At 39.8% G+C, this 23,015-nt stretch overlaps 1 protein-coding gene across 1 annotated transcript in view; it reads right to left on the bottom strand.

Annotated features, from left to right (window-relative positions):
* The window catches only part of helz (helicase with zinc finger), a 44,858-nt gene extending 22,264 nt beyond the window's left edge, over window positions 1–22,594 (bottom strand). The window contains exons 1-18 of the mRNA XM_086033801.1: window positions 22,460–22,594; window positions 18,217–18,447; window positions 16,137–16,173; window positions 15,453–15,577; window positions 14,944–15,000; window positions 14,597–14,648; window positions 14,432–14,507; window positions 14,122–14,320; window positions 13,571–13,678; window positions 12,910–13,051; window positions 10,886–11,041; window positions 10,528–10,798; window positions 9,392–9,518; window positions 9,074–9,286; window positions 6,630–6,769; window positions 5,194–5,373; window positions 2,877–2,978; window positions 1,985–2,163 (exon numbers count right to left, since the gene is read on the bottom strand). Of these exons, the coding sequence (XP_085889927.1) occupies window positions 1,985–2,163; window positions 2,877–2,978; window positions 5,194–5,373; window positions 6,630–6,769; window positions 9,074–9,286; window positions 9,392–9,518; window positions 10,528–10,798; window positions 10,886–11,041; window positions 12,910–13,051; window positions 13,571–13,678; window positions 14,122–14,320; window positions 14,432–14,507; window positions 14,597–14,648; window positions 14,944–15,000; window positions 15,453–15,577; window positions 16,137–16,173; window positions 18,217–18,429 (2,377 nt within the window). The 5' untranslated portion in view covers window positions 18,430–18,447; window positions 22,460–22,594. The remainder of the gene's footprint in view (window positions 1–1,984; window positions 2,164–2,876; window positions 2,979–5,193; window positions 5,374–6,629; window positions 6,770–9,073; window positions 9,287–9,391; window positions 9,519–10,527; window positions 10,799–10,885; window positions 11,042–12,909; window positions 13,052–13,570; window positions 13,679–14,121; window positions 14,321–14,431; window positions 14,508–14,596; window positions 14,649–14,943; window positions 15,001–15,452; window positions 15,578–16,136; window positions 16,174–18,216; window positions 18,448–22,459) is intronic.
* Between the last annotated feature and the right edge of the window lie 421 nt (window positions 22,595–23,015).

Genomic DNA, 23,015 nt, shown 5'->3' with positions numbered 1-23,015 from the left:
ATCTGTGGAATTTTCTTCCACCGCTAAGGGCACTAACTGGAATCAGAATCAAAACTAAGAAAAAAAAAATCCATGCAAATGAAGAATACGCTACTTTTTCTTTAGCAGATAGAACACGGACGACAAATTATAAAAAGTTAAATATTTTCAAATCATCGACTCTTTATTATGGAACCCACACAAAAAGTTCGTATGAAGAAGGTACTTAATGGTCAGCGTCGCTGTCTGTCGTTGCGGTGTATTTTTCCAGCGTGACGTGCCAACCGTTGGTCTGACGCCACAGGGGGCAAGTGTGACCGACGTCGGATTGGTCTATCTAGGCCTTTAGAAGAAGGTAAAATAGCAAGAAAACCCACAAAAGAGCGAAGTACAACTCTAATAGATTAAGTTATTAATTTATATACCCATTTTCAGAAGCCATAAATATACATATAAATGATCAAAATGTAAGTATTTGTTTCATTATACCGACATTCAGCATAGCATACTTTATCCATATGATGAATCCCACTTAGAGGCCATAAATTAACATGATTAGGAATATAAAACAGCCTAAACATCTTTCCGGGGTACCCAAGCATAGCTTTGAGGATTTGTGATAGCAGCTTGGTAGATGTTATAGCAGCCATTGCCTCCGTTCCTGACGGTTTACATCACCATCAAACACTAGGCAAGCCCGAGAGATGGAACGTGGGGAGTAAACTAATGATGTAAAATACATTAAAAGTGGCAGATGGCATTCTTGTGCAACAAAGCTCCCTTCTTCACTAACAGTAAGCGGCAGTCATTTGCCTGTCCTGACAAAGTGGTTCATTTACCTTGTCGTTTTAGGCTACTTAAACGAATTTCATCTCTGACTGAATAGCAGACCTGTGTCAGGGAGTCAGGACAAGATCACAGAGCCTACAGAGACAATTAAATTGCAGTGAACTGGATGAACATGACTTTTGTTGAACTCCCTCGCCATACACATGGAGCAAAATGAAGGCTAACTCATGCTTTATTACATGGTCATACACATTTCACAGTCACACACTTCAACTTACATTTAGCAAAGTTTGGCACCACAAACATTTGTCACTTTGCAGCATCAATGTATAAAGGTGTCACCTTTGCTACATACTTCCAAATATAATTAGCTATTAAAACACTATCCAATCAGCTACTACTGACTGGTGTGAGAGTGGTGACTTGCATGAGTCACTCAGACTCAATATGGTTGATGTCAAGTGTTCTCTGTAATCAATTATCCAAAGATAGAGTGGCAGTGAAAGATTTCTGAAAGACTTCGCAAGATGGCAGTAAATCTATTCAACTCCATTCAAAATTATTCCTACGCACTAAAGCAATAGTGTTAGGGGAGCGCTTTGGCCAGAGCATGACAACGGCAAAAAAATGTCCGCTAATAATAGAGGACAAGATACCAAAAAATAAATAAATAAAATAATATTTTTCTCATGTAAACCCACAAAGATACAAGGGATCAGTCTAATACAAATCTTGAGAGAATCTTATTGATATTTACTTCTGTAATGTCACACAAAGAGAGCAACCGTATTTATTTACACATTTTCAACTTATAATGCGAAAAGTTATCTTCCAGTTACCAACAGTTAAGGGATTTAAAAATACTTATTCAAATGAGTTTAAATGTCAATGTCCATCTCAAAATTGCTGATACATCTGCTATGCGTTTCACTGTGTTTATAATTGGTCAAATTAATCTATCTAGGGTAATTTATATGCTGCCACTACATCTCTTTTCGAACCCTTTGTTTGTGTCCCAATTGCCCTGTGACCACGTCACAACTTCTTATTTATTGAACAGCTGCCAATATTGGAGTATGCAGTCAAAATCACAACATCAAACTTATTGGTATTGGTAAACGAAGTTAGCTTTAGGTAAGCTTTACTTCACTTTAAACATGGTATGCGTTTGTGACAGGCCTTTCTGAGAAATGGATTTTATTGAAATGCATCTCACCAGGCTCCAAGTCAAGCTGACAGAGGTACTGGGAAGTGCTGAGGGTGACCACAACCACACGATGCCTAAGGATGTCATCCCTTGTGGGCATTTTAAAAGTGACTTGTGTGTTGGAGATGAGACAGTACTGCTGGACCACTGGGTGGACTGTCTTCACCCAGCGGTTCCGAAAGTATACCCTAGAAAAAGAGAAAATAAGAATCAATGTCACCCAGTGGTTCCTAAAGTATACTCTAGGAAAACAGAAAATAAGCATCAATTTATGAAACCAACATTTGCCTATACTTGGCGATCTACGATTATGTATTTCAACATCAATTAAGTTATTATTTTTTATCACAATGTCCTGCCTTTGCTCAATACAGAGCTCGGAGGTGGGAACCTGCAGCCTGCAATTCTGCCACTGAGAAAAAAAAAGGTTGATTCTGCCTTTTTCCATTTCTTTATAATCAGCGGTAGAGAAAAAAAGGTAGATTGTACAAAATGTAGCCATTTCTCCCACTGGACTCACAAACTGCACTGCACCCCTTGATAGGGGATTACTCATATGAATAAAATGGGGCACTGATGTCATCTACTGGTGGTTGCGCATCAGTGAGGTTGTTTCCAAGTTTGAGATTTAAAGTGGACTAGCATCAGACACTCCCCCACCCATCCCAGTTGAATAAATGTAGTAGACAAGTATACTTGTCAAATGGCAGTGAATTAGATAAATGCATTTTAATCTGATGGGATTAGCACAAATGAAACCACAAAAATACAGAGACAAATAACTTTTGTTTAAAACCCTCCTCACTTCACATTCAAGGATGCAGAATACAAGGATAAGAAATAAATAGCATGTACAAAGCCATATGAAGCTTGCATTGGACCTCAGCCATCATGTCCATACCTGAGAGGTCTGGCATGTGGATTGCCTGCTTCAACATAAGGATGAAGGTAGTCCTTAATGTAAAGGTCAGCTGCACTGTTGGAGTGGGTGCAGATCAGAACCCTGTAGAGACAAAAGACATGCCAGGGGGAAATCACACACTGCACTTGCTGCAAATAATGTGCCCCTATTATTTCCTGGGCGAATCATCTACTGATTGCAGACAAACATCACAATTCTTCGCCCCAGGAAAAAAAAAAAACAAATAGAGTGATGCTAACAAGCTCAGAGATGTCACCGTTTACACGTTGGCATTTAAAAGCTAAGTTTTTTTTAATTATGTTGCAAAGCAAAACAGCAGCATAAAACAGCTCAAAGATGAACCAAAGTGTAAAGTTTTACCATTTTTTAACAGGTTACCTGAGCAATATCAAGGTTTCTCTTAGGCTATCATTCCAGTACAAAAACCAGTAGCCACTCTGCAACGCAATATACATTTTACTTGTAACCAAAATGTTACATTTTCTATATACAATTCAAATACCATTCCAAAATAGGATTCATTACCAATATAGTCTTTAAAATGACAACCTACATGAAAGCTGCAGAAAAATATAAAGGTATATCAACTCCAAGACTGTTAAATCATTAAATAGCAGCAACAAAATGATGTGCTACTGACATACAAGAGCTGATACTCACTGTTCTAAAAGTAATGTGAGTGTATGTCACTAAACGAGTCTTGTTTGTCTTAGCTTTTAAAACATCTATAATTCATCCTAAACATTGAATATTACATGCATTCAGGGCGAAAAGAAAAATAAATATTAAATACTTTGCTGCCTGTTTTTCCCAAAGATCTTTTTCTTTTTGCTTTCATGTTACATATAGTCAACCTTCTGGCACTTAAGAAACAATACATTCAACCAACCAAGTACTTCATTTATCTATCATGGAGAACTGAAAAACATTGCCCGTCGTACTCATGTTACACGGCATTGTTTCCATGAACTGACATTGCATAATTTATTGTGGTTATCTGCACACAGAGTACTCACTAATGATGACAATTGAACAAAGTGTAATGACCACAAACGACAAATTCCCCCAAATGACCATCTTATTTCAAAATAAAGCAAATTCACCACCGGGTGGTACAGCCACAATGGTAAAAAAATCTTTCATTCCATTACAGAATATCTATCGTACATATTGATGGAACTTTTGCCTGGCATTATACTCTATATTAAAGGAGAGCTATTATGGATCTTCCCACACACAAATTAAAATGGTTGACTGTGGAACAATTTCTGTGACATAATCAGAGGTGGGAACAATTGCTGATGAATTGTTTAAAGGGAGTACCATGACTTTGAAAAATATAACTCAAGTAAAGAGTAGTTATCAAATTATTTGCGTAAAAGCAAAATAGTCAGTGAAAAAAATTACTCAAGTACTGAGTAACTGGTTTGTTACTTTTTTTTAAAACAACATAAATGTCATGTAATGTGGATGCCGACTTCCCACTATGCCTAGCGGCAAAAGTAAATAGCCTAAGGTATATGTTTTTATTAGGGAAGGTCCGATCGATGCACCGATAATGATTGGTAAAAATAAGAAAATGAAAAAAAATGGAGATATGTGTTTTTCACATGACAGCGATGATATGCAACTTTCTTGTTTTATGTTAATAAAGTCAGCCAATTGATCACACGACGTGCTAAATCAACAATAGCATTTCACATCGAAACAACAGAACAGACGTAACATCAGCCAATCGCATTCATGTACACTCCACCGACCTCTAGGAAAACATTAAATCAAAGCATTACAGCACCTAATGCAATAACCTAGTACATGGCGCCCTCTCCTGTTGAACTCCTCCACCTGCAGTCACAGCCAGTCAATGGGAAATGTATTGTATTGCATTGTACTGTCATTCCGGTTGGAGCGCCCCGAGCGGTGGAAGAAAAATCCACAGAATAGCCGCACACGACTATAAGCCGCAGGGCTCAAAATCTAGGCTTATAGTCCGGAAAATACGGTAAATGGAAAAATATACACGTATTTCATGTGATCGGAATCGGTACCGGCCAATCTCACTCATGCATGATCGGTATCGGTGTCATAAAACCTGATCGGAACATCAATAGTTTTTATATATATGTTTTATCATGAATGTAGGGCTGTCACAAATATTATATACGGGTGTATGTTATACACAACATTTTACGGTAAATTGATCAAAAAAGGCTTCTTGGGAAAATTGGTGGTTTGGGACTGAAACAATGTTTACATAATCTTTGGCCAAAAATGTGGTACAAATTAACAAACGTACCTGCTAATTTCCTGGCGGAGGATGTGTTTGACAGCCTGTGCCAGGGTGAACGTCTTGCCAGTTCCATAGGGTCCAATTATGAGGACTGGAGGCAGGGCAATCGAGAGAGGGGTGGTGATAGCTAGAATGGCCTCTTTCTGCTTGGCATTCAGACGAGGATCCAGCTGTTCATCCCACTGCCTGAGGGTGGAAGAAAATGAGCCCAGTAAATATTAGATAAAGGTTTTATTGAAATAGAACCCACTAAAAAGACATTTTTAGGCCTTATGAAAACATTGCATTTATATACAGGTAAGCAGAGATGGCTTTGGTAAGTAATAACCTTGGCTGGGTGATCTAATTACCTTTGTTGGGACATAAGAGAAGTCTCTAAAAACACAACAATCAAAGGGAACAATTTGGAAGAAGGTTTGCGCGCGCGTGTGTGTGTGTGTGTGTGTGTGTGTGTGTGTGTGTGTGTGTGTGTGTGTGCATTTCTTTGTGTACATGTCAATGTAGAATAAGAAAGATGAAAGTATCAGTGAACAGGTAAGAATCATGACAGCCATATGACTGAAAATGAGGCATATTTAATTACATATAACCCCCCCACTTTTTTTTTTTTAAACACGTCAATGTCAGGGCATTTATGTGCAGAATGTATTGTCACCCACTTCCAGAGCCATATCATGGTGGAGGGGTTTGTGTGTCCCAATAATCTTAGGTGCAAAATTGTTTGGGGCTTTATGCTGCTGGGAGGGTCACCTATGGCTAACAGGTTGTAGATGAGGCATCTGGCAAATCATGCCTTAAAGACCTCCTATGATGCACAACAACTTGTAAAGATGTTTTCACTAGCGGCACATTCTGGAGACAAGCTAGGAGGTGGGGCTTGTCGCCAGGCCCCATCGGTGCAGGCCTCGGACAGCCTGAAGAGGCAACGTGGGGGGACCCCCCTTTCATTGGCGCACAATTTGTGGGACAGGCCAACAGGGTTGGTTGCAAAGACAGCCTGGTTGTGGCCGAAGGTGGGGACATTGAGGATGCGAGTTTGAGAAGCTCCTACTACATATAGTCGGACATGCCTACACACACAACTCAGGCTCCAACTAGTCCTCTTGAGAGGGGTTGGATTCTTTTCCACTCTTGAGTTCCTCACGTTGAGAGGCACCGAGCAAGTGTGAGCATACTCATTGCTCCACGGCAGCTTATTAAGCAGAATCTTATTAAACTGGTGGATTTTGTACTGTATCTGCCCTTGACTCCAGTCATTAAAAGATTACAATTTTACTCCATCTGTCAAAGGATTATTGATCTCATAAATTGGCATTGCGTTACTCTCTGTGAGTATAGCATGATGAGTTTCCGTTTCAAGTTGCATACAACAAACTACAGTTCCAACAAATATGCCAGCTTGGAAGAATTGCAAAATTAAATGTTTGTACATTGTGAATTACCTGTTGGGGCTCCATGGGATGGTTGGGACAAGGCTAACATCAGGGAAAAGAATGCTATTGTCTTTACTATCTTTGATGCGATCCAGGGCATAATGCATCTCGCAGAGTGGAAGCCTGTTCAGCTGGAACTGGAGCTCCACCTGATGCATAAGCAACATCACTGTTTGACTAAACAGACAATTTAAATCAACAACTTTACCCCCATTAACACCAAAGCTCTCTAAAATGTGGGCTCTGTAAGTAGAAAACGAGGTCAGCAAAAAAAGAACAGGACAATAACACAAGATCAGGGATGTCTGAGGTAGGGCTGCACAATTAAGCAAATTTGAATCGTGATCACGATTTGGGCTGCCATGAATTCATTAAAGAGATCATGGCCCATTTGTCACTATCAAACTCAATTTATGTATTGTTTTAATCTGCAAAATTACATCTTGCATTTTCAATTACATCAGTTTGTTTTGGAGAATTCAATACAAAACTAACGAGTTTAAAAACACCTCCTGTAATTGAGCAATATGGCCACACCTCCCTCCCCTCCTCCACGTTGTGGTGGCAGTCACGAGATGGATTGGAGACTATTTGTCCATTGAAATCATTGCAAATACATCGCTAATATTGTCAAAATAAAGGGGATCAATCGGCCTCAAAATGCATGTGGACATCTCTACTTTAGCCCACTTCAACCTCTGAAAATATCACAAAAATGTAGCCTCTCTATGGCTGACTTAAAAGAGCAAGAAATGAGTGGCCAATGTGCAGTTTAGGTGCAATTTGTCACATCTGTCGGTTTTCTTTTATAAGTCACCAAGATACTCTAACACAATTCCGAGTTCCGAGTTGCTTTTGGTAAAATTAATTGGTCATAAGTTATTATATATTACATTTAAATCTGTAGTAGTTATCTTGAGTTATTTTTTTCCCCTGAAGTCCCCCTCTTTCTATGGGGTACCCTATTCACCGACTATCCGAAAATGAGGTGCTTTAAAAGGCCACACTCGGCCTCGACCCGGGAAATCCAGTGCTCCGAATCTTTACTATTAAGTGCTTTATGTCACTCTTAAAAACACATTTATTTGCGCTGGTGTTTAACATGAGGTGAGCTGGACAATTGCATCTTAATGTTTTAATTTATAGTGTTTTTTTTTTTTTTTTAATCTATTCTGTTTTTTCATAGTGTTATCTTTTAATATGTGCAGTACTTTGGGTAGTGTTTACTGTATTTTAAACGTGCAAAATATAAATCTTGTAATGTCTTGTAAAATGGAAGGAAGGTTATGAAATGGGAGATTATTAGGAGTGGCATCTTCATTATGGCAATACTTGACGATGCCATACGGCATGGTATAGCACAATAGACCAGGGAACAAGATCCAAATGAACAGTAGCATCAACTGAACACGTCACAGTGATTATGTAAACTGGTGAAAAATGTCCAATATGGCAGTTTACAGGGTATGTCATTATTTTGATACTTAAGGAATCAGATGACATTGATATTTGAATTTTTAAAGTTCTTACACACTGCCTAATACAAGGAAGGAAAATAAAATTTGAAACGTGTGTTGCTTTAAGCCTTTTTTGTAGTTACGTTTTGCATATTTTTCCCCCCAGTATAAAATCTAACTAATTTGAACATTTGACATTTTCTGGGCTTTATATCTTGTTCAAGCCATTCCTTATGGAAGGATTTAAGCTGACGCGCAAAAAACAATGTACGGTGTGGTAAAAAGATCAATGATGACTGATCAATTCAAGTAAATACAACCCAAAATATTGAATATTAAAAATTTTAAATGAACATGTGGTTTCTTTGCATTGATTTTTGAAATTCGTACTGGCCCGGTCAGATACCGGTCAGCTTTAGTGGAACCTGGGTGGGCGGAATCTGTCACGTAGTGGTCCCGGGCCACCGTTGTACAACCCTGAATAATCATGATTATAATATTGATCAACATAATCGTGATTTTCATTTTAGCCACAATTGTGCAGTCCTAGTCTGATGTGTAGAAGAACGACACTAGCATTAAGCAATGAGGCTGAATTAAGTGATCTAATAAACCATAGGTGTCAAACTCGGGTCCTCAAGGGCCGCTTTCCTGTATCTTTTCCATCTCTCCTTGCTGCAACATGACTGATTCAGATGATCAGCTCATCAGCAAGCTCCGAAGGAGCCTGATACTATACTGATCATTTCAAACAGGTGTGATGCAGCAGGGAGAATTGGAAAACATGCAGGAGAGCAGCCTTCCAGGACCGGAGCTTGACACCTGTGGTTTAAAGGCATTGTAATCATACTGCATCTTAGTATTCTTACATTGAGCAAATATAAATAGTTTTGGTAATCCATTGACCTAAAAAAGTCTGATTTCATGTCCGGAAGAGAGAAGTTATATATTTTATGTATGTGTGTAGACTTTTTATATATACTGTGAAGCACAAACCTGGATTTTTCTGTCAGGCAGTAATCCCAGTTCATCACAGCAGTCTTTGCAGATCCTGAGGAAGATGTATTCCTTGGTCTTCTCCTCAATCACAGCTTCGTAGACTCGCTCTTTGACCCCTGGAGAAGGCTGGCTACTGAAGCCCTCCGAGCCCAAAGGCAGGAAGAGAACTGAATTCACCTTGGTCATCACTAGTCGTCCTGCCAGTGTGTCCTGAGGGGTGATAGAAACACTGCTGGATTGAACTAGCTAACAAAGAATGCAACATGAGGGCCTGTAGCAAGCAGTACTACAATAGGAAATGCACTGACTCAATACCTCAGACAGTGTTTTCGTGAGTTTAAAACGTGCAAAGAGTTGTCCATTCTGGGCATACTTGGCTCCAACTGAAATGCCAGTCAGCATGAAGCTGGATACCAGCTGCAGGTTTACTTTGATGTTAAACCTTGGGAAACAAAAAAAAACAATATTAGAGTACCAACACATTTGAAATAACAGAGGACCCTCAGAACTGGAACAATCCAGGAGGCTGCATGGTCATCCTTAAATATGATGGGATTGCAAATAAAATTTCTCCTGTAAAATAATACAACTATAAAAAAAATCCTTGGCAGGAGTTGAAACATTGAAAGTAATGTTATGTAGTCTCATCTTCCTGTCTCACCCAGTTTATCGTTTGTATTCTCGATTATTTTTCAACTTCTGAAACAAAGTTTCCTTGCAACGCCAGTCAGCAGATTCATCGGGAACTTTTATTAAAAACATGATCTCCTGCTGAAATTAATCAGGAATGAAAAGCTATTTGCACTTTAGAAATGCATCAGATTTCATCAGAAATCTGAGAATTTCTGTGATTTTGCCTATAAACAAGAGTCAGTGGCCTAAATTGATCAGGTAACACAGAGGAAATAATAAATCAGGTCTGCTCATTCATTAAAAAAAAAAAAAAAATCCCCTCATCTGAGGTACCACCTCAGGCATGTCATTAGACTTTACTGGAAGTGGAATTGTGTGCAAGACATTGTAAATTCACAATGAATGTCAAGCCTGACACCTTGTGGTAGGTTGGGATTCATTCAGACATCAAAACTGAACATTTTCAATAGCAGTATTTTATTTAGTAGATGCATCAAGATTGGCAAACAGAGAGTTTTAGTCTTACTATTATCTCAACTGCCAGTATATTTGCACGATAAATTACACTCTTCATCCAGTTGTGGGAAAAAAAGCAATGATTTACTGCGGCTTGAGATGGAATACCTACAAGAAAGCTTGTAGGGCATGAAAGTTATTTTTCTATTCCATGTCTTTCTAATACAGCCACAATGGCAGGCAGACCAAAATCCCCGCCTTCTTTATTGTTGTAGATTGTGCTATTATTTATGTATAGCCACCTCCCTAATTATAGGAAAGCCCATGTACGATACAAGCAGAAAAACATATAAAATACTCACTTGCTAACTTCTTTAAATTGTGCAATCTCCTCTATGTAGAGAAGGTCATGGAGTCGGGCCTGGTAGTTTTCTCTGGTCAGAGTCTTGTCCAGAACTGACTGAGTAAAGAGCTGGTCCGCTGACAGTGGGATTTGATAGCGGGAAAGAAGACTGCGCTCCAGATCACACATGGTCTCATTAGGTGTGAATCCAACTAGAGTCTTACAGGAAGAGTCCCAACGTTTTGCAGTCATCAAGAGCTGTTGTCTGGCTGCCATCAGATGTTCTATATCTAGAAAACACATGTAAGTTACATTCAATGACAGTAGTTTCTTTTTAGCACGATGTGTATGTAACAACTTAGCTGTTGTGGGCATACCTTCAATAGAGGCAGCATCCACCATGATTCGATGCATCAGCACTGGTTCTGAGCCAAAGTCAAAAACGATGGTCTGTCTGAAGGTGCCAAAGATCTCTGTGGTGAAGTCCACAGTGACCTTGTAGACACAGTGGTCGATGCCATTGTCTGCCGCCACTGTCCGTACAGCAAAAATGACAAGGAGTGTAAAGAACTAAATTTACTTGAACTGTTTCACATAAAGTGACAAGTTACATCATATGGCATTTGAAAACAACATATCGTCGCTGTCCTGTGCTTTTTCTTATTTTTACGTGATTCGTGTTTCCTCGTTAAGCCATTGCATTGCAGTGTAAATTAAAACATTTTCAAAAATTGGACACAAGTGTTTTTCACAGGACAGCGACGATATGAAGAAACAAAAGGAAGTGCACTTGCATCATATAAGATATCAACCAATCAGTAATTAGGGATAGGTGAGTACCGATACCAGGTATGTATTGTATATCAGGCCAATACTGGCCTTCTGCTGCAAGCTCAGCGCTTGTGGTTTCAAGCGCATATTCTGCTTCTTCGCCGATTTCACCGTGGCTTGCAAATGTGAACCTTTGGTGGCATTTGTTGGACAAACGGTGCTCAGAGAGGTTAAATTTTTTTTTAAAAAAAGCCAGGCCAAATACCGGCCGGGACTGAGCCATAAAAGAGCAGGCTTGGATAATGGGGAGCGAGGAAATTGGTGGTGTAAATGGTGAGTGTATTGACTTGTTTACAACAGTTGAGCTATCAACCAAGATAGCATTTAGCAGCCAAAGTAATAACACATCCATCGACCGTTTCACAAGATTGACTAACGATTTTTTTTCTCCCAGTCGTCGGAAGATACCACCCCTCCTCTTCTCCACTCTAAGCAACCCCAGTTCCCCAGCGAACAAAAGCATCAAAGATCTATACTCTGAATATTGGGTACTAGGGGTGTAATGGTACGCTAAATCACCTTTCGGTTCGGTTTCTTGGAAATTTTGGATGGGTATATTTTCGGTACCAAAAAAACTGATTTTTTTTTTTAAATGTTTATTTTGAAAAGATGATAAGTAATTTTTTTTTCTAGAAAAATAAATAAATAAAGGAGAACCAGTCGGGTGACATTCTAAGAAATTGTACCAGAATAAAAAATACACTAACAATAAAGATCTCTTCTGTAAATTATTAAGACACTGAAATCTTTAAACACTCAGCAGCAACAACCCATGACTATGACACATCTAAGTATTCAAGTTAAAGACAAGTTGTCATTACAGTACATATATACACTTTTTGCGATGAAAAAAAATACATATAATAACAGTTACAATTATTGCTAACTGTATTAAAACTCTTTTTATAATGAAAAACAGTAACTTTAAAGTCTTTATGAAATTATTTACACTTTAGTCATTAAAATCTTTGAATGTTCAACAGCATATTGTAACGAATTGGGTTATCTGTGTTGTGGTCGGATTTGTGTTTTGCTGAGTTGTGATGTTTGCGAGGTTCATGAATGCATCGTACGGCTAGTGAGAGGAGCAGCGGAGAACGAAGGAGAGAGAGCTGTTGTACTTTGTTTTTGGCTAAAAATACTGTTTGCTTCCTCGTCTAAGAAACATTCAAAGTCGGATGATGTCGTTTTAAGTGTTATGTTAGACGTGCTACTCCAGCATAGCCGCCGATCTAATGTAGCAATGTCGGCATGCAACTTTGGGACTTATACACGTACCTTTCCCCATCGGCGGTTTTAACAGGACAGCCAGAATGTTCCCAAACAGGAGACCGCAGTGTACGGGGACCTTCGAGCTTTGGCTTGTTTGCGTATTCGTTTGCTCCTCTTTAGTGCCGCCGCCCTCCTCTTCCGCGTGCAACAGTCAATAGCGCCCGTGCATAAACTCGGGCTAATAAGTGGACCGAACCGAACGCAAGTGGACCCAACCGAACATGCCATACCGAAACGTATTAATACACCCACAGGTACCGTTAAACCCTTATTGGGTACCATATACCAAATGATATACCTGCAGTTTCTTGTCGTGGAGTCCACTCTTGGGAGCCAGCGGACACAGTTTGTATCTGCTCTCCAGCAGAGACTCCTGTGATGGAAAAGTGTGGTCTGTGGGCATCATAGAGAAGGGCTATGCGATATAGCTTCCTAGGAGGCTGCTCAAAGACACACAGACAGATGACGGAAAAATGTTGGCTTAGAAAAGAAAATACATAGCATTTTTTGACATTTTTTGTAAATTCGCAACGCTAAAATTCTGAAATATGCATGGGGTGGTTATCAATGAAGGTGTATTAGAGTGTTAGGAAATACATAATTGACTAATCAATGATTAAGAATTCCATGATTGTACATTTTAATTAGTGTGAAGAAGCAATATAGGCATTGTGGATGACAATGCTGTTGATTCAGGCTCAACGACAGTAATCTACTGATATTCGTGGGGCTAGTGACAGAGCCCTACTCCAAAGAAAAATGCAAGTGATTGTCGGCCCAAGTTATGATCTAAAAACAACCTAATACCATTCCAAAGTAGTTGTGCACCGATCCATTGTCCGCTGATCGTGATCGTCCAATTTCCGTGGAAAAGTATGCGAATGTCCATCTATGCCTTTCATCTAATTACGCACTGACTCAAATTAGGATTGTTGCCAACAAATCATCTTTGTTCCTACCTTGCAGAGCAGTGAGAAGGTCCAAGAGTGGAAGGATTTTTTGGTGGTAACAGTGAGAGAGAGGCTTGTGCTGGTTTCAACATTGACTCCTTCTAAAGAGTCACTAAGCTGGAAAAGAGGATAATAAACAGGTGAAATGCCGACAGTATTTTGAAAACCCTGACAATTACACAAGTTACTTCTACTGATAAAATAATACAGACTTAGGAAATTGAATTCTCTGTGACGCCCGCGTAGGGAATGAGGATCAGAACTAATTAAAAGTGCGCTATACCACCTATAAGAACACTTATTTCTAATGCATGTTTGACACTCATTATCTTTTGCACTAAGGTTAATGTCAACCTATGGCCTGTGGTTAGTTTGCGACAATTATGAACATGCTATGCATCATAAGCAGTGTATCAAATTCAAATCTGAAGGTATGCATGTAGTTAATTCATTATAAAAGACAGGTCATGTTTTTAGCATAAATTATGCACCTTCACTTGGCACAGTTCATAGTGAATAAAATACAGTATCTGGTGTTTTCTATCAAGTGAGTCCCATACCACTTTCTCTGGGGAGAGAGAGTTCATCCACTTCTCTATTAATGTCTCCATGTAATTTTCGGTGAAGTGTTTGCTCTCCTGCTGTTGCTTGAGGCGGATGAGACGTGATGCGTAGCGTTTCTGCCATTCCATCAGCTCTTCCTGCGAGTGGGCTGATGTACATTGGGCCCCGTACCGACACAGACCCTGCTCTAAGTACCTAAAGGAGAGATGAAGAGTGTGGTTGGCTGCTAGTTCTATTAACATCGGTCTAACATTTTACAACTCCTCATCCAAACTCACAATACATTCACACTTTTTTTTTTTTAACCTTTTGCAGAGGGTGTACTCCTCACTGCTGGTGACTCCTCGAGGAGGGGGCCTGAACTGCCAGCCATCTTGGACCTCTGTCAGTGCACGCAAAGTCAAACAGTTTAAAAAGGCTGAATCGAAACCTTTTAGCACATCTCAAAGTTGGGTGCAAACTTTTGCCTACCCTCCTCCTGGTCATTTGTATATTCTGGTGCCATCTCACTCTTCTTTACAGCCTGACAGACAAAAAGATGGGGTGATGGTGAGAAGGACACTGAGAAATGATTGTGTCATGTCTAGGAATACAGTATAACAAGCTATAACAAGCAGTCAGACCAGTGGAATTATTAGTATTAGTATATGAGTATTAGATCCAAAACAGCTGAAAACTAGACTGAGAGAGATTAAACTGTCACAACTATGCCACAATGACTACAGCCTGAAGCAGTCAGCAATTAAAGGTTGCCAAAAGGTCATTAACGAAAAAGGATGTAAGCATGACAGTGCGGTGTATGACGACTTGATACTGACCTCTATTTCTGAAAACAGAATTTTTAATCTGGATATGTCTTTTGCAACAATGCCATTCTGTAAAAGGAGATGTAGAAAGGAATTTCATTAGAACAATCATTTGTGATATGAAGTATTTAAGGACATTTTTTTTTTTTAATGGAGTGGAGGGAAAACGTGAATTTCGTTAGAGCAATAATCGAATATTTTAATATTTACATGGAAATGTCAAAATGAATCACAATCTGATATGACATCGTTCACTACTGCCCAAAGACAATCGCCAGATGCCGACACCTCAATTATTTTCCATGTAAAATGACAGCACATCATCACACCGAGCATTACTATGGAACGAGCAGGATAAACGCTACCTCTTGCTGGCAGACATTATGGCGGCAGTGGCTCTGGCCTTGTCTACACTTCGCCAGGCTTTTTTAACAACCTAATATTGTATAATTTGTAGTATACTCTTACCCTGGCCTAAGATGGCTCTGCAGATACGAGTAAATACTGTTCATACAACATACCATTGGCTCTCCAAACAAGGCTTTCGAAAGGATGCTGGCCACATCCTGCAGGCTGCCATCCAACTGCATTGAGTTCAAGCTGGCCTGGAGGAAACCGTCTCCCCCTGTCCTATCTTCTGCCAGGACTAGGTTAGAAAGAAAAGGGAGAACATAGGGCCTTAGTCACTAATAAAATCATACAAAGTTCATACTCAGTTCACGACCACTCACACTTGAGTTAAAACAAGAACACTAAAAAAAAATCATTGGCATTTTGTTGTTGTATGTAAAGTGCTTTGTTACAGATGTAGCTGTTGTGAAATGCACTGTATAAAGTTGTATTTATTGTATTGTATTTTTCTAACATTTTGAAGAAAAGTAAACTACTTCAGCTCAACTTTCTATTGTCGTCTCTCCCGGTTCCGTTAATGGAGAGAGCAGTTTGTTTATTCTCTGGACTTGAACTCTATTGCAGAGTGACTGTTCTGGCTTTTGTCAGAAATATAAGAAGGCTCTTTCATTTAAATGATCTGGCATTTATCTAAGTGCCATTTCATGTATCAAAAATATTTGTGGTATCGGTCTGAAAAAAGTGGTATTGAACATCCCTATTTCATTCTAATATTAATTAAATGTTAATGTCTAAATCGTTATAGCCTTAACATTAAATGTAAACTTGTCAAGCTTCTCTATCAAAATGCTTACCATGTTTGCAGTCTTGATCTGCTTCATCATATTTTTTCTGTTGGGAAAGAAAGAAGAAATGGAACAGCCACAACAAATATACTTTAGACATGCTGCTGGGGTCAGACCTTCACAGAAGTTCAGAGAATCACTATCTAGCCCTCAAAATGGAGTCGCTTCCACTATCTTTCTACGTGTGTGCATACACATACATGTATAAATATACATGTATAAATATACATATACATATATAGTGGTACCTCTACTTACGAACGTCTCTTCATAAGAAAAGTTACGAAACGCCTCAACAGGAAAATATTGCCTCTTGTTACGAAACAAATTTGAGGATATGAAAGGTAAAAATACATTATGGGCTGCTATTCGCAGCTCCAGAGTTTCCTGAACGCAACATACTCATAGCTGCTCTGCCATTGGCTATTACCTAGCATTTTCCTGGCATCCCATTGGCTAAGAGGGACCTCTACCGTATGTGTGAAGATAGACTGGTAGATAGATATATGTGATCGATATTAGGGATGCTCCGATCGATCAGGCACGGATCATGATTGGTCGATTTTCGTGAAAAATTACGTGATCGGAATATTCGATCAAAGCCTTTTATTGCCGATCAAAACATCCGATCACCCGCAGCTCATGCTTCGCAGTCTACAGCCGTGTTGCGTCCCTCCCCCTCTGCTCACTGCGAGGTGCGGCTGCTACGTTCACACCAACTGCGGTGGGAGCCTTTCTGGCGGCGCGTTTCAATTGGAGTCAATGTAGCTCGCGCGGGCGGGGGCTGTGCGAAGATGCGTTTGCAGCTGTGGGACACGCAGCCAATCGACATCGGGCATACTACGTCACACAGCCAAACAGAGCCGGAGCTCAAAGGTCCCCCGTACACTGCGGTATGTCACACAGCCAAACAGAGCCACTGTAAAAACTCTTTTAATAAAAAAAAAAAAAAAAAAAAAAAAAAAAAAACACAGCCTCCGAGTGAACAGGACACTGTTTGGCTGTGACGAAATGGCAAAAGTTCATTTGTTTAATACGCGACAAGGTCCCAACGCTCAAAAAGCATCACTCGTGCCGCCCCGCAACGCAACATAACCCACCCGCGCGAGCTACACTGACTCCAATTGAAACGCGCCGCCAGAAACGCTCCCCTCCCACCATGGTTGGTGTGAACATAGCCGATCAAAACAGTCTGCTGTGTGTGTGGAATTTGCGTCTTGTAATACTGTACTGTATATGCCATGAAAAGGTACATCGAGGGGAGAACATGGCCAAAAGTTTCAACACAACCAACTTAATCCGTCATTTGAAGAACAAGCAATTGGGAGACTATGGTGAGTTTACGAGGCTCACTGCATTTACTGAATTCAAGGCGGACACAGCGCAGTATAAGTGGCATTATTGCCACATGCAGGGAGATGCATTGTAGGCCCATTGTGGGAAACAGACCCACTATATCATTTTATAATTCACAAAAAGATTAACAGTGACTTTTTTCTCATTGACAAATGCACAAGATAGTTTGTCTATGCGCAAGACAATAAAAAAGTTCCTGAGTCGTTTCAATTTAGGAACTCGTTGAATAGTTTATTCGAGTGAAGCCTGCATGTGTCTATTTTTTCTACTTTGATTATATTCTGAACCATGCAATGTTTAGGTGGCATGTTGTTTATTTGACTTTTTGCATAAGTCATTTGAGACTGCTGATAATTTTGATCTGTTAAAAACTGTGTTACTAATTATCAGACGTATTCGTCGTATGACTGCGTGCACCGAACCGTGAAGCCGAGACGGCACGGGACGAATACAAAAACTGTTACACCCCTAATAACAACATAACGTGAAATTGCTTAACAGCATATAATTGAGAATCACTGGTCTAGGCCCATCTCATGTCATGGCCCTGAGCCGATTCAAAGCCAGAAACTCGCAAATGTGTGTCAGACATGACAAACACTATCCACTGTGCTTCTGGTTTAATGATGAATGAATTTTTTTTTTTTTTTTTTTAAAGCTAAAGAGCATTCATTAAGGGACTATTTCAATTTCTAAGGTGTGGGAAAAGACGTTGCCCGAGCACAGTACTCACCAACTGAAGAAAGGCAGCGATGCGGTAAAGCAGGGCTCGGCTGCGGAGGCTTCCGGAAGGCGGGTTCAGCGAGAGGGGGGCGCCTGTGGATTGGACTTGGGGAGTAAGGACTGCCAAGGTGTCTGTGCTGTGACTGACTACCGCCTCATACTCTCGCCTGACTAACGATCTGCTGGCTTCTTCACATGATTTCTCCGCTCTCCTGTCCGCCATGACTCAGGGACAAAACGTCTGGGAGAAAAAAAAAATACATTCACATCAACAGTGGCACACGTGTACAGATAAAGAGGCATGTAGGGGTGGCTACCCTTCACATTTGAACCCGTTTGGTTCCTATTCACCGTAGCTGGGAGTCAATACCAGTACAACTGTACCAACGTTCGGTACTTTTGTGATGTTTATGGTAATAATAAATGTTAATGTATTTAACAATGAAATGTCACGACGACACTGAAGCCACCTTGGGCTAAATCCTAGTAACTTTTACTTACTTTACTTACTTACATTACCTCCACTTGATTCTTGGAGATCAATTTATCTGAAAACAGATATTTGTTTCTATTTTAAACAGTTAAATTGGCAGTTCACTTACATGAAAAGTATATCCTAACCGGTCATAAAGCAGACGTTTTGCAGACAGTAAAATGTCTGTTAATAGTTTTCACTCCCTCGTCCTTGAAGATTTAAATGAAGCCGGTACATCTTAGAATTTTGGTACTTCAAAATGCTATGTTCAACATCATGGTTTTACATTTCACCGCATCCGTGAGCTGCACGTTGAAGTCGCAACAGAATTTCAGTCCACCAACATCAACACTTTTCATTTGATTTCATGCTACCTGGACACAGTTCCTCCACATAAATTCATCCCTGTTTTACGTGACATACTGCAGTTGAATGTAGTCATGCAGTTACCATGACATAACATCATTATTATTATGATATGTGTTGTAATAAAAGTGCATGTGGCATATATAGTTACTACCTGTATACAGAAATTATATTAAGCTCTCACATACTGTAATATCATAAATATAAATCATCAACTTGGCTGTGGGTTTCTAACTTCTTACTAAAAAAAATAAAAAAAAAAAAAAATATTTTAAAAAAATCACAATATTGTGTTTTGGACATAACAGCAGCAACAAAGAAATGGTTGTGGCCAGGAATTTGTGGAATATGAGTTAAGTAGTAAAATCCTTCCATTTTTGTAAATCTCAGGGAGCGGACATTTTGTCACTTTCTGTCCACTGAAAATGACGTCACGGATGCTCAGGTAACAACCAACCCTGACTCACCTTGAGAAAACAGATGAGCCGTGATTGGTCTTTACCTAACTCTACCTACCAACAGTAATTTTCAGTCGACAGCAAGCAACAAAATGGCAGCCCCCTGAGATGGCCAACTCATATTCCACAAACGCAATACTACCGTATTTTCCAGACTATGAGCCGTGACCTTTTTCCTAGATTTTGAGCCATGGAGTTTATAGTCCGGTGCGGCTATTCTGTGGATTCTTGTTGATTTAGCACGTCGTGTGTTAGATTGGCTGACTTTATTAACATAAAACAAGACAGGTGCATATGTAGAATGTAGTAGAACAATAGATGGTGGAGACATTAGCTGACAAACTGGAGCAGCAGTCGGCAGTGAAATTAAGGTAGGTACTGTGCTGTTTATTTTCTCTTGGTTCTCTTCTGTTTTAATCATCAACGTTGCTGCAGTGTTAAAAGGCACTGTTAGGAAAGAATGTGCTCAGGTACATACATGTACATTTACAGTTCATAATCATTCCGTAAATGCAGTAAATATAAAGGTTTTCAACATAGATAGGTGGGGCTTATATATAGGTGTGCCTTATTTACCTTTTTTTTTCCCCCAAACTGATCTAAAAATAGCGTGGGTGCGGCTTATATAACGGTGTGGCTTATAGCCCGAAAAATACGGTAATCAGAATACCATGTTTGGACTAGTGAAGGCGCATTGAACATATTGCAAATCATTTTGGGGGGTTGACTATTCTTAACATAAACACTGATCTTTGCCGTATCCTTTTCATGACATTTCAGGATGCGGTGAATTCTGACGCAATTGTGACCAGAGTTCTTCGAATCCACAAGAGCTCGATCAGCAGTCTGTTCATGATCACTTTTGTTGACAGTCACGCTCTCATATGACATCTCATGGTGCAGTCTCATCTCCTTTCAATATTCACAAAATAATACAAAACGGAAACGGCATGTCGCATGTTCGTTTTACTCATGTTCACTAAATTTGCTTTAAAATTTCTAAACATTTGGAAGAAAGGCCCATTACTGTTGTAGTTACTGTTGCTACCCAAATTGTGTAATGTAAATGTTATTACCACTTCTTGGTGTGCTGAAACTACAATCACAATTACAGTGTTGACAACAAGTGAAGTTGACGACTATTCTCTCATGGAAGGCAGTACACATGAAATAGTCAGTATTAAATATTCCGTTTTGCAGATGTACCATATGTTGTGGCAGGTGCATGTAATAGCAATGTCTACATTGAAATCCAGGCATACTTCAGTTGGTTCCAGTTGATAATGATGATTTACAAAATTTTATAACAGCAAATGAGACAAATTACTGACTGCAATTGTTAAATCAGTTGCCATGGAGTAATAGTGAGAAGGTAAAGGCTTAAGAAAAAAAACAGTGAAAGAGTACATCTTTTGATTACTATATGGGGATAAAGATTTATATTGGACATCAAAGATGGCGCCTTTAAGTATGGCCGCCTTTTACAGGAATGCCGCAGGTTTTTCTCTCTAGTTTGTACTTTTCCATCCTTTTTGTCATTTAAAGTTAATTGCACATCATGTATTGTCATATAAAACTTTTGAGGGCCATTTTCAGCATTTCGGGCCGTGACTATCATTGGACTAGAGTATGGGTGGTGGTTGTTGTTTTGCGCCTTCACGGATAGTATGTTTGCAACGAACCCGTTTTTGTTGAGCGTAGAATGTTGCCACGAATGAAATGAAATCCGCAATGGTAGGGCTGCAAAGAGCAGGACCGTGAGGAGCTTCACCCACAAATCATAACGTCAAATGCCTACCAGAGGATATACGTAAAAGGATGAAAGTCAAAAGTAAAGTCAAGTGTGAGAGAGGACAAAATGGGGCAAGAGAATTGAACCAATCTTTCTGTATGCGTGTCACTCTCCATCAGATGAAATATCAGCTGTTAGAAAATGTCACTATCTTGTTTCCTTTAAATTCAGCTTGAAGAAAAAGTGAGGGACATCATCATGTACGCTGTGATCGCCAACATCTGATCCAGGCAGTCAAGCTCCTCTCTCATCTACTAACAGCTTTAAATGTGGGTAATTTGATTGGAGAATATTTTGTATGGTTATTTATGATTTTAATATTATTGTTTGATGTTTTGGTGTATAGCATTTTTTTCAGCCGCGTGTGCTGTGCAAGGGTTATATAAAGATGAGTTGATCTTAAGATGCTTTTAAGACGGTACCACTGGTGCGGCAACAAATATTTTGGTTGGATTCAGTGGGACGATTCCAATGTTTTGTGTGAGACTCGCTTGCACGGGGGACAGAACCCCCCCCCCCAAAAAAAAAAATCACGCAATGGTTGAAGTAACGGATCAGCAAGCTTAATTGTAAAATAAAAAATAATTATAATACTAATAAATTTGCGATCGGTTTGACATAATGGTGCGATGCCGTTTCAAAACTAGCCAACACATTGCATCTAATTGAGAAGACCTGAGGAACGTTTATACTTAAGTGGTTGGGGCTAGGGTCTACTTTTCTCTTTGGTGAGACAAACTTGTTTTGACTATGACAAACGGTGACGTTTCAAAGCCTCGAAAATGTCTCCATTGCAGCGCGTTTCCACAGGCACAACTGCAATGCCGTTAACAAGGGAACGCAGCGCTTGCAGTTTGCTCGCTTGTCAAAACATGCATCTTGGCAGCACAAAGCTTGAAAGCTCGAATAAAGAGTAGCAGGCTGCTGGGTTAACGTTAGCAAGCTAGTTTGGCTAGCTGGGTTCGCCGTAACAAAACGGGTTCGGGCCTGTGATTCCGCAACGGTATATTGGCGCATATATTGCATTTGACGTCGCCCTGTTGACTACGCATAAAATCCAAGCATGCTTTATTTTCCTAATGCTGTGCATTAGCAATTACTGACACCAGCCTCCAAATAAAAAAGAAAATGAAAGGTTTGGAAATGGGAAGTCAACACTTACCTAGCTTTACTTTCTACGCCATCTTGGATCCACTTGTCAGACTCGCGCAAAGGATCCTGGGATCAAATGATCTGAAGGTTGAAGGGGGTGCGTGCGCGTTTTGTTCTGACATTCATTTGTTCAAAAAGTCAAAAGTCTTACCGTGGAATTTGCGTCCCTGTCCGGAAAAAAACCGAAAATATCAAGGGTGAATTTGGTCGTAGAAAAAAAAAAGTAAAACTAAGCCTGGGTCGGTAGGTTGGCAGCAATATTGGGTGATGGGGTGGGGGGATACCGTTCTTTCATTTATCCATACTGTTAAAGGTCACAGGTGAGCTTTAACCTATCACTGCTGACATTGAGCAAGAGACGCGGTCCAACCTGGACTAGTCCCTAGCCAATCGCGGGGCATGTTTTATATTCAGTAGCGCCAATTCTCATAATTTGCTCCAAACTACTACTTCCCAACAACTGTACCGCGGTACTAGAGTTCTGTGACAGATCACGCGTGTCGCAGGAAATTTGGCAATTTCATTTAATTGGTACAAAAACAAATTCATACAACACCATCCTAAAT

Source organism: Filicampus tigris, chromosome 6 (genome assembly GCF_054856515.1).
Source record: "Filicampus tigris isolate MCC_2025a chromosome 6, RoL_Ftig_1.0, whole genome shotgun sequence".
In the NCBI taxonomy this organism is placed as follows: Eukaryota; Metazoa; Chordata; class Actinopteri; order Syngnathiformes; family Syngnathidae; genus Filicampus; species Filicampus tigris.
Note: the sequence above shows the minus strand (reverse complement) of the source record. Positions and strands in the feature narration are given on the sequence as shown.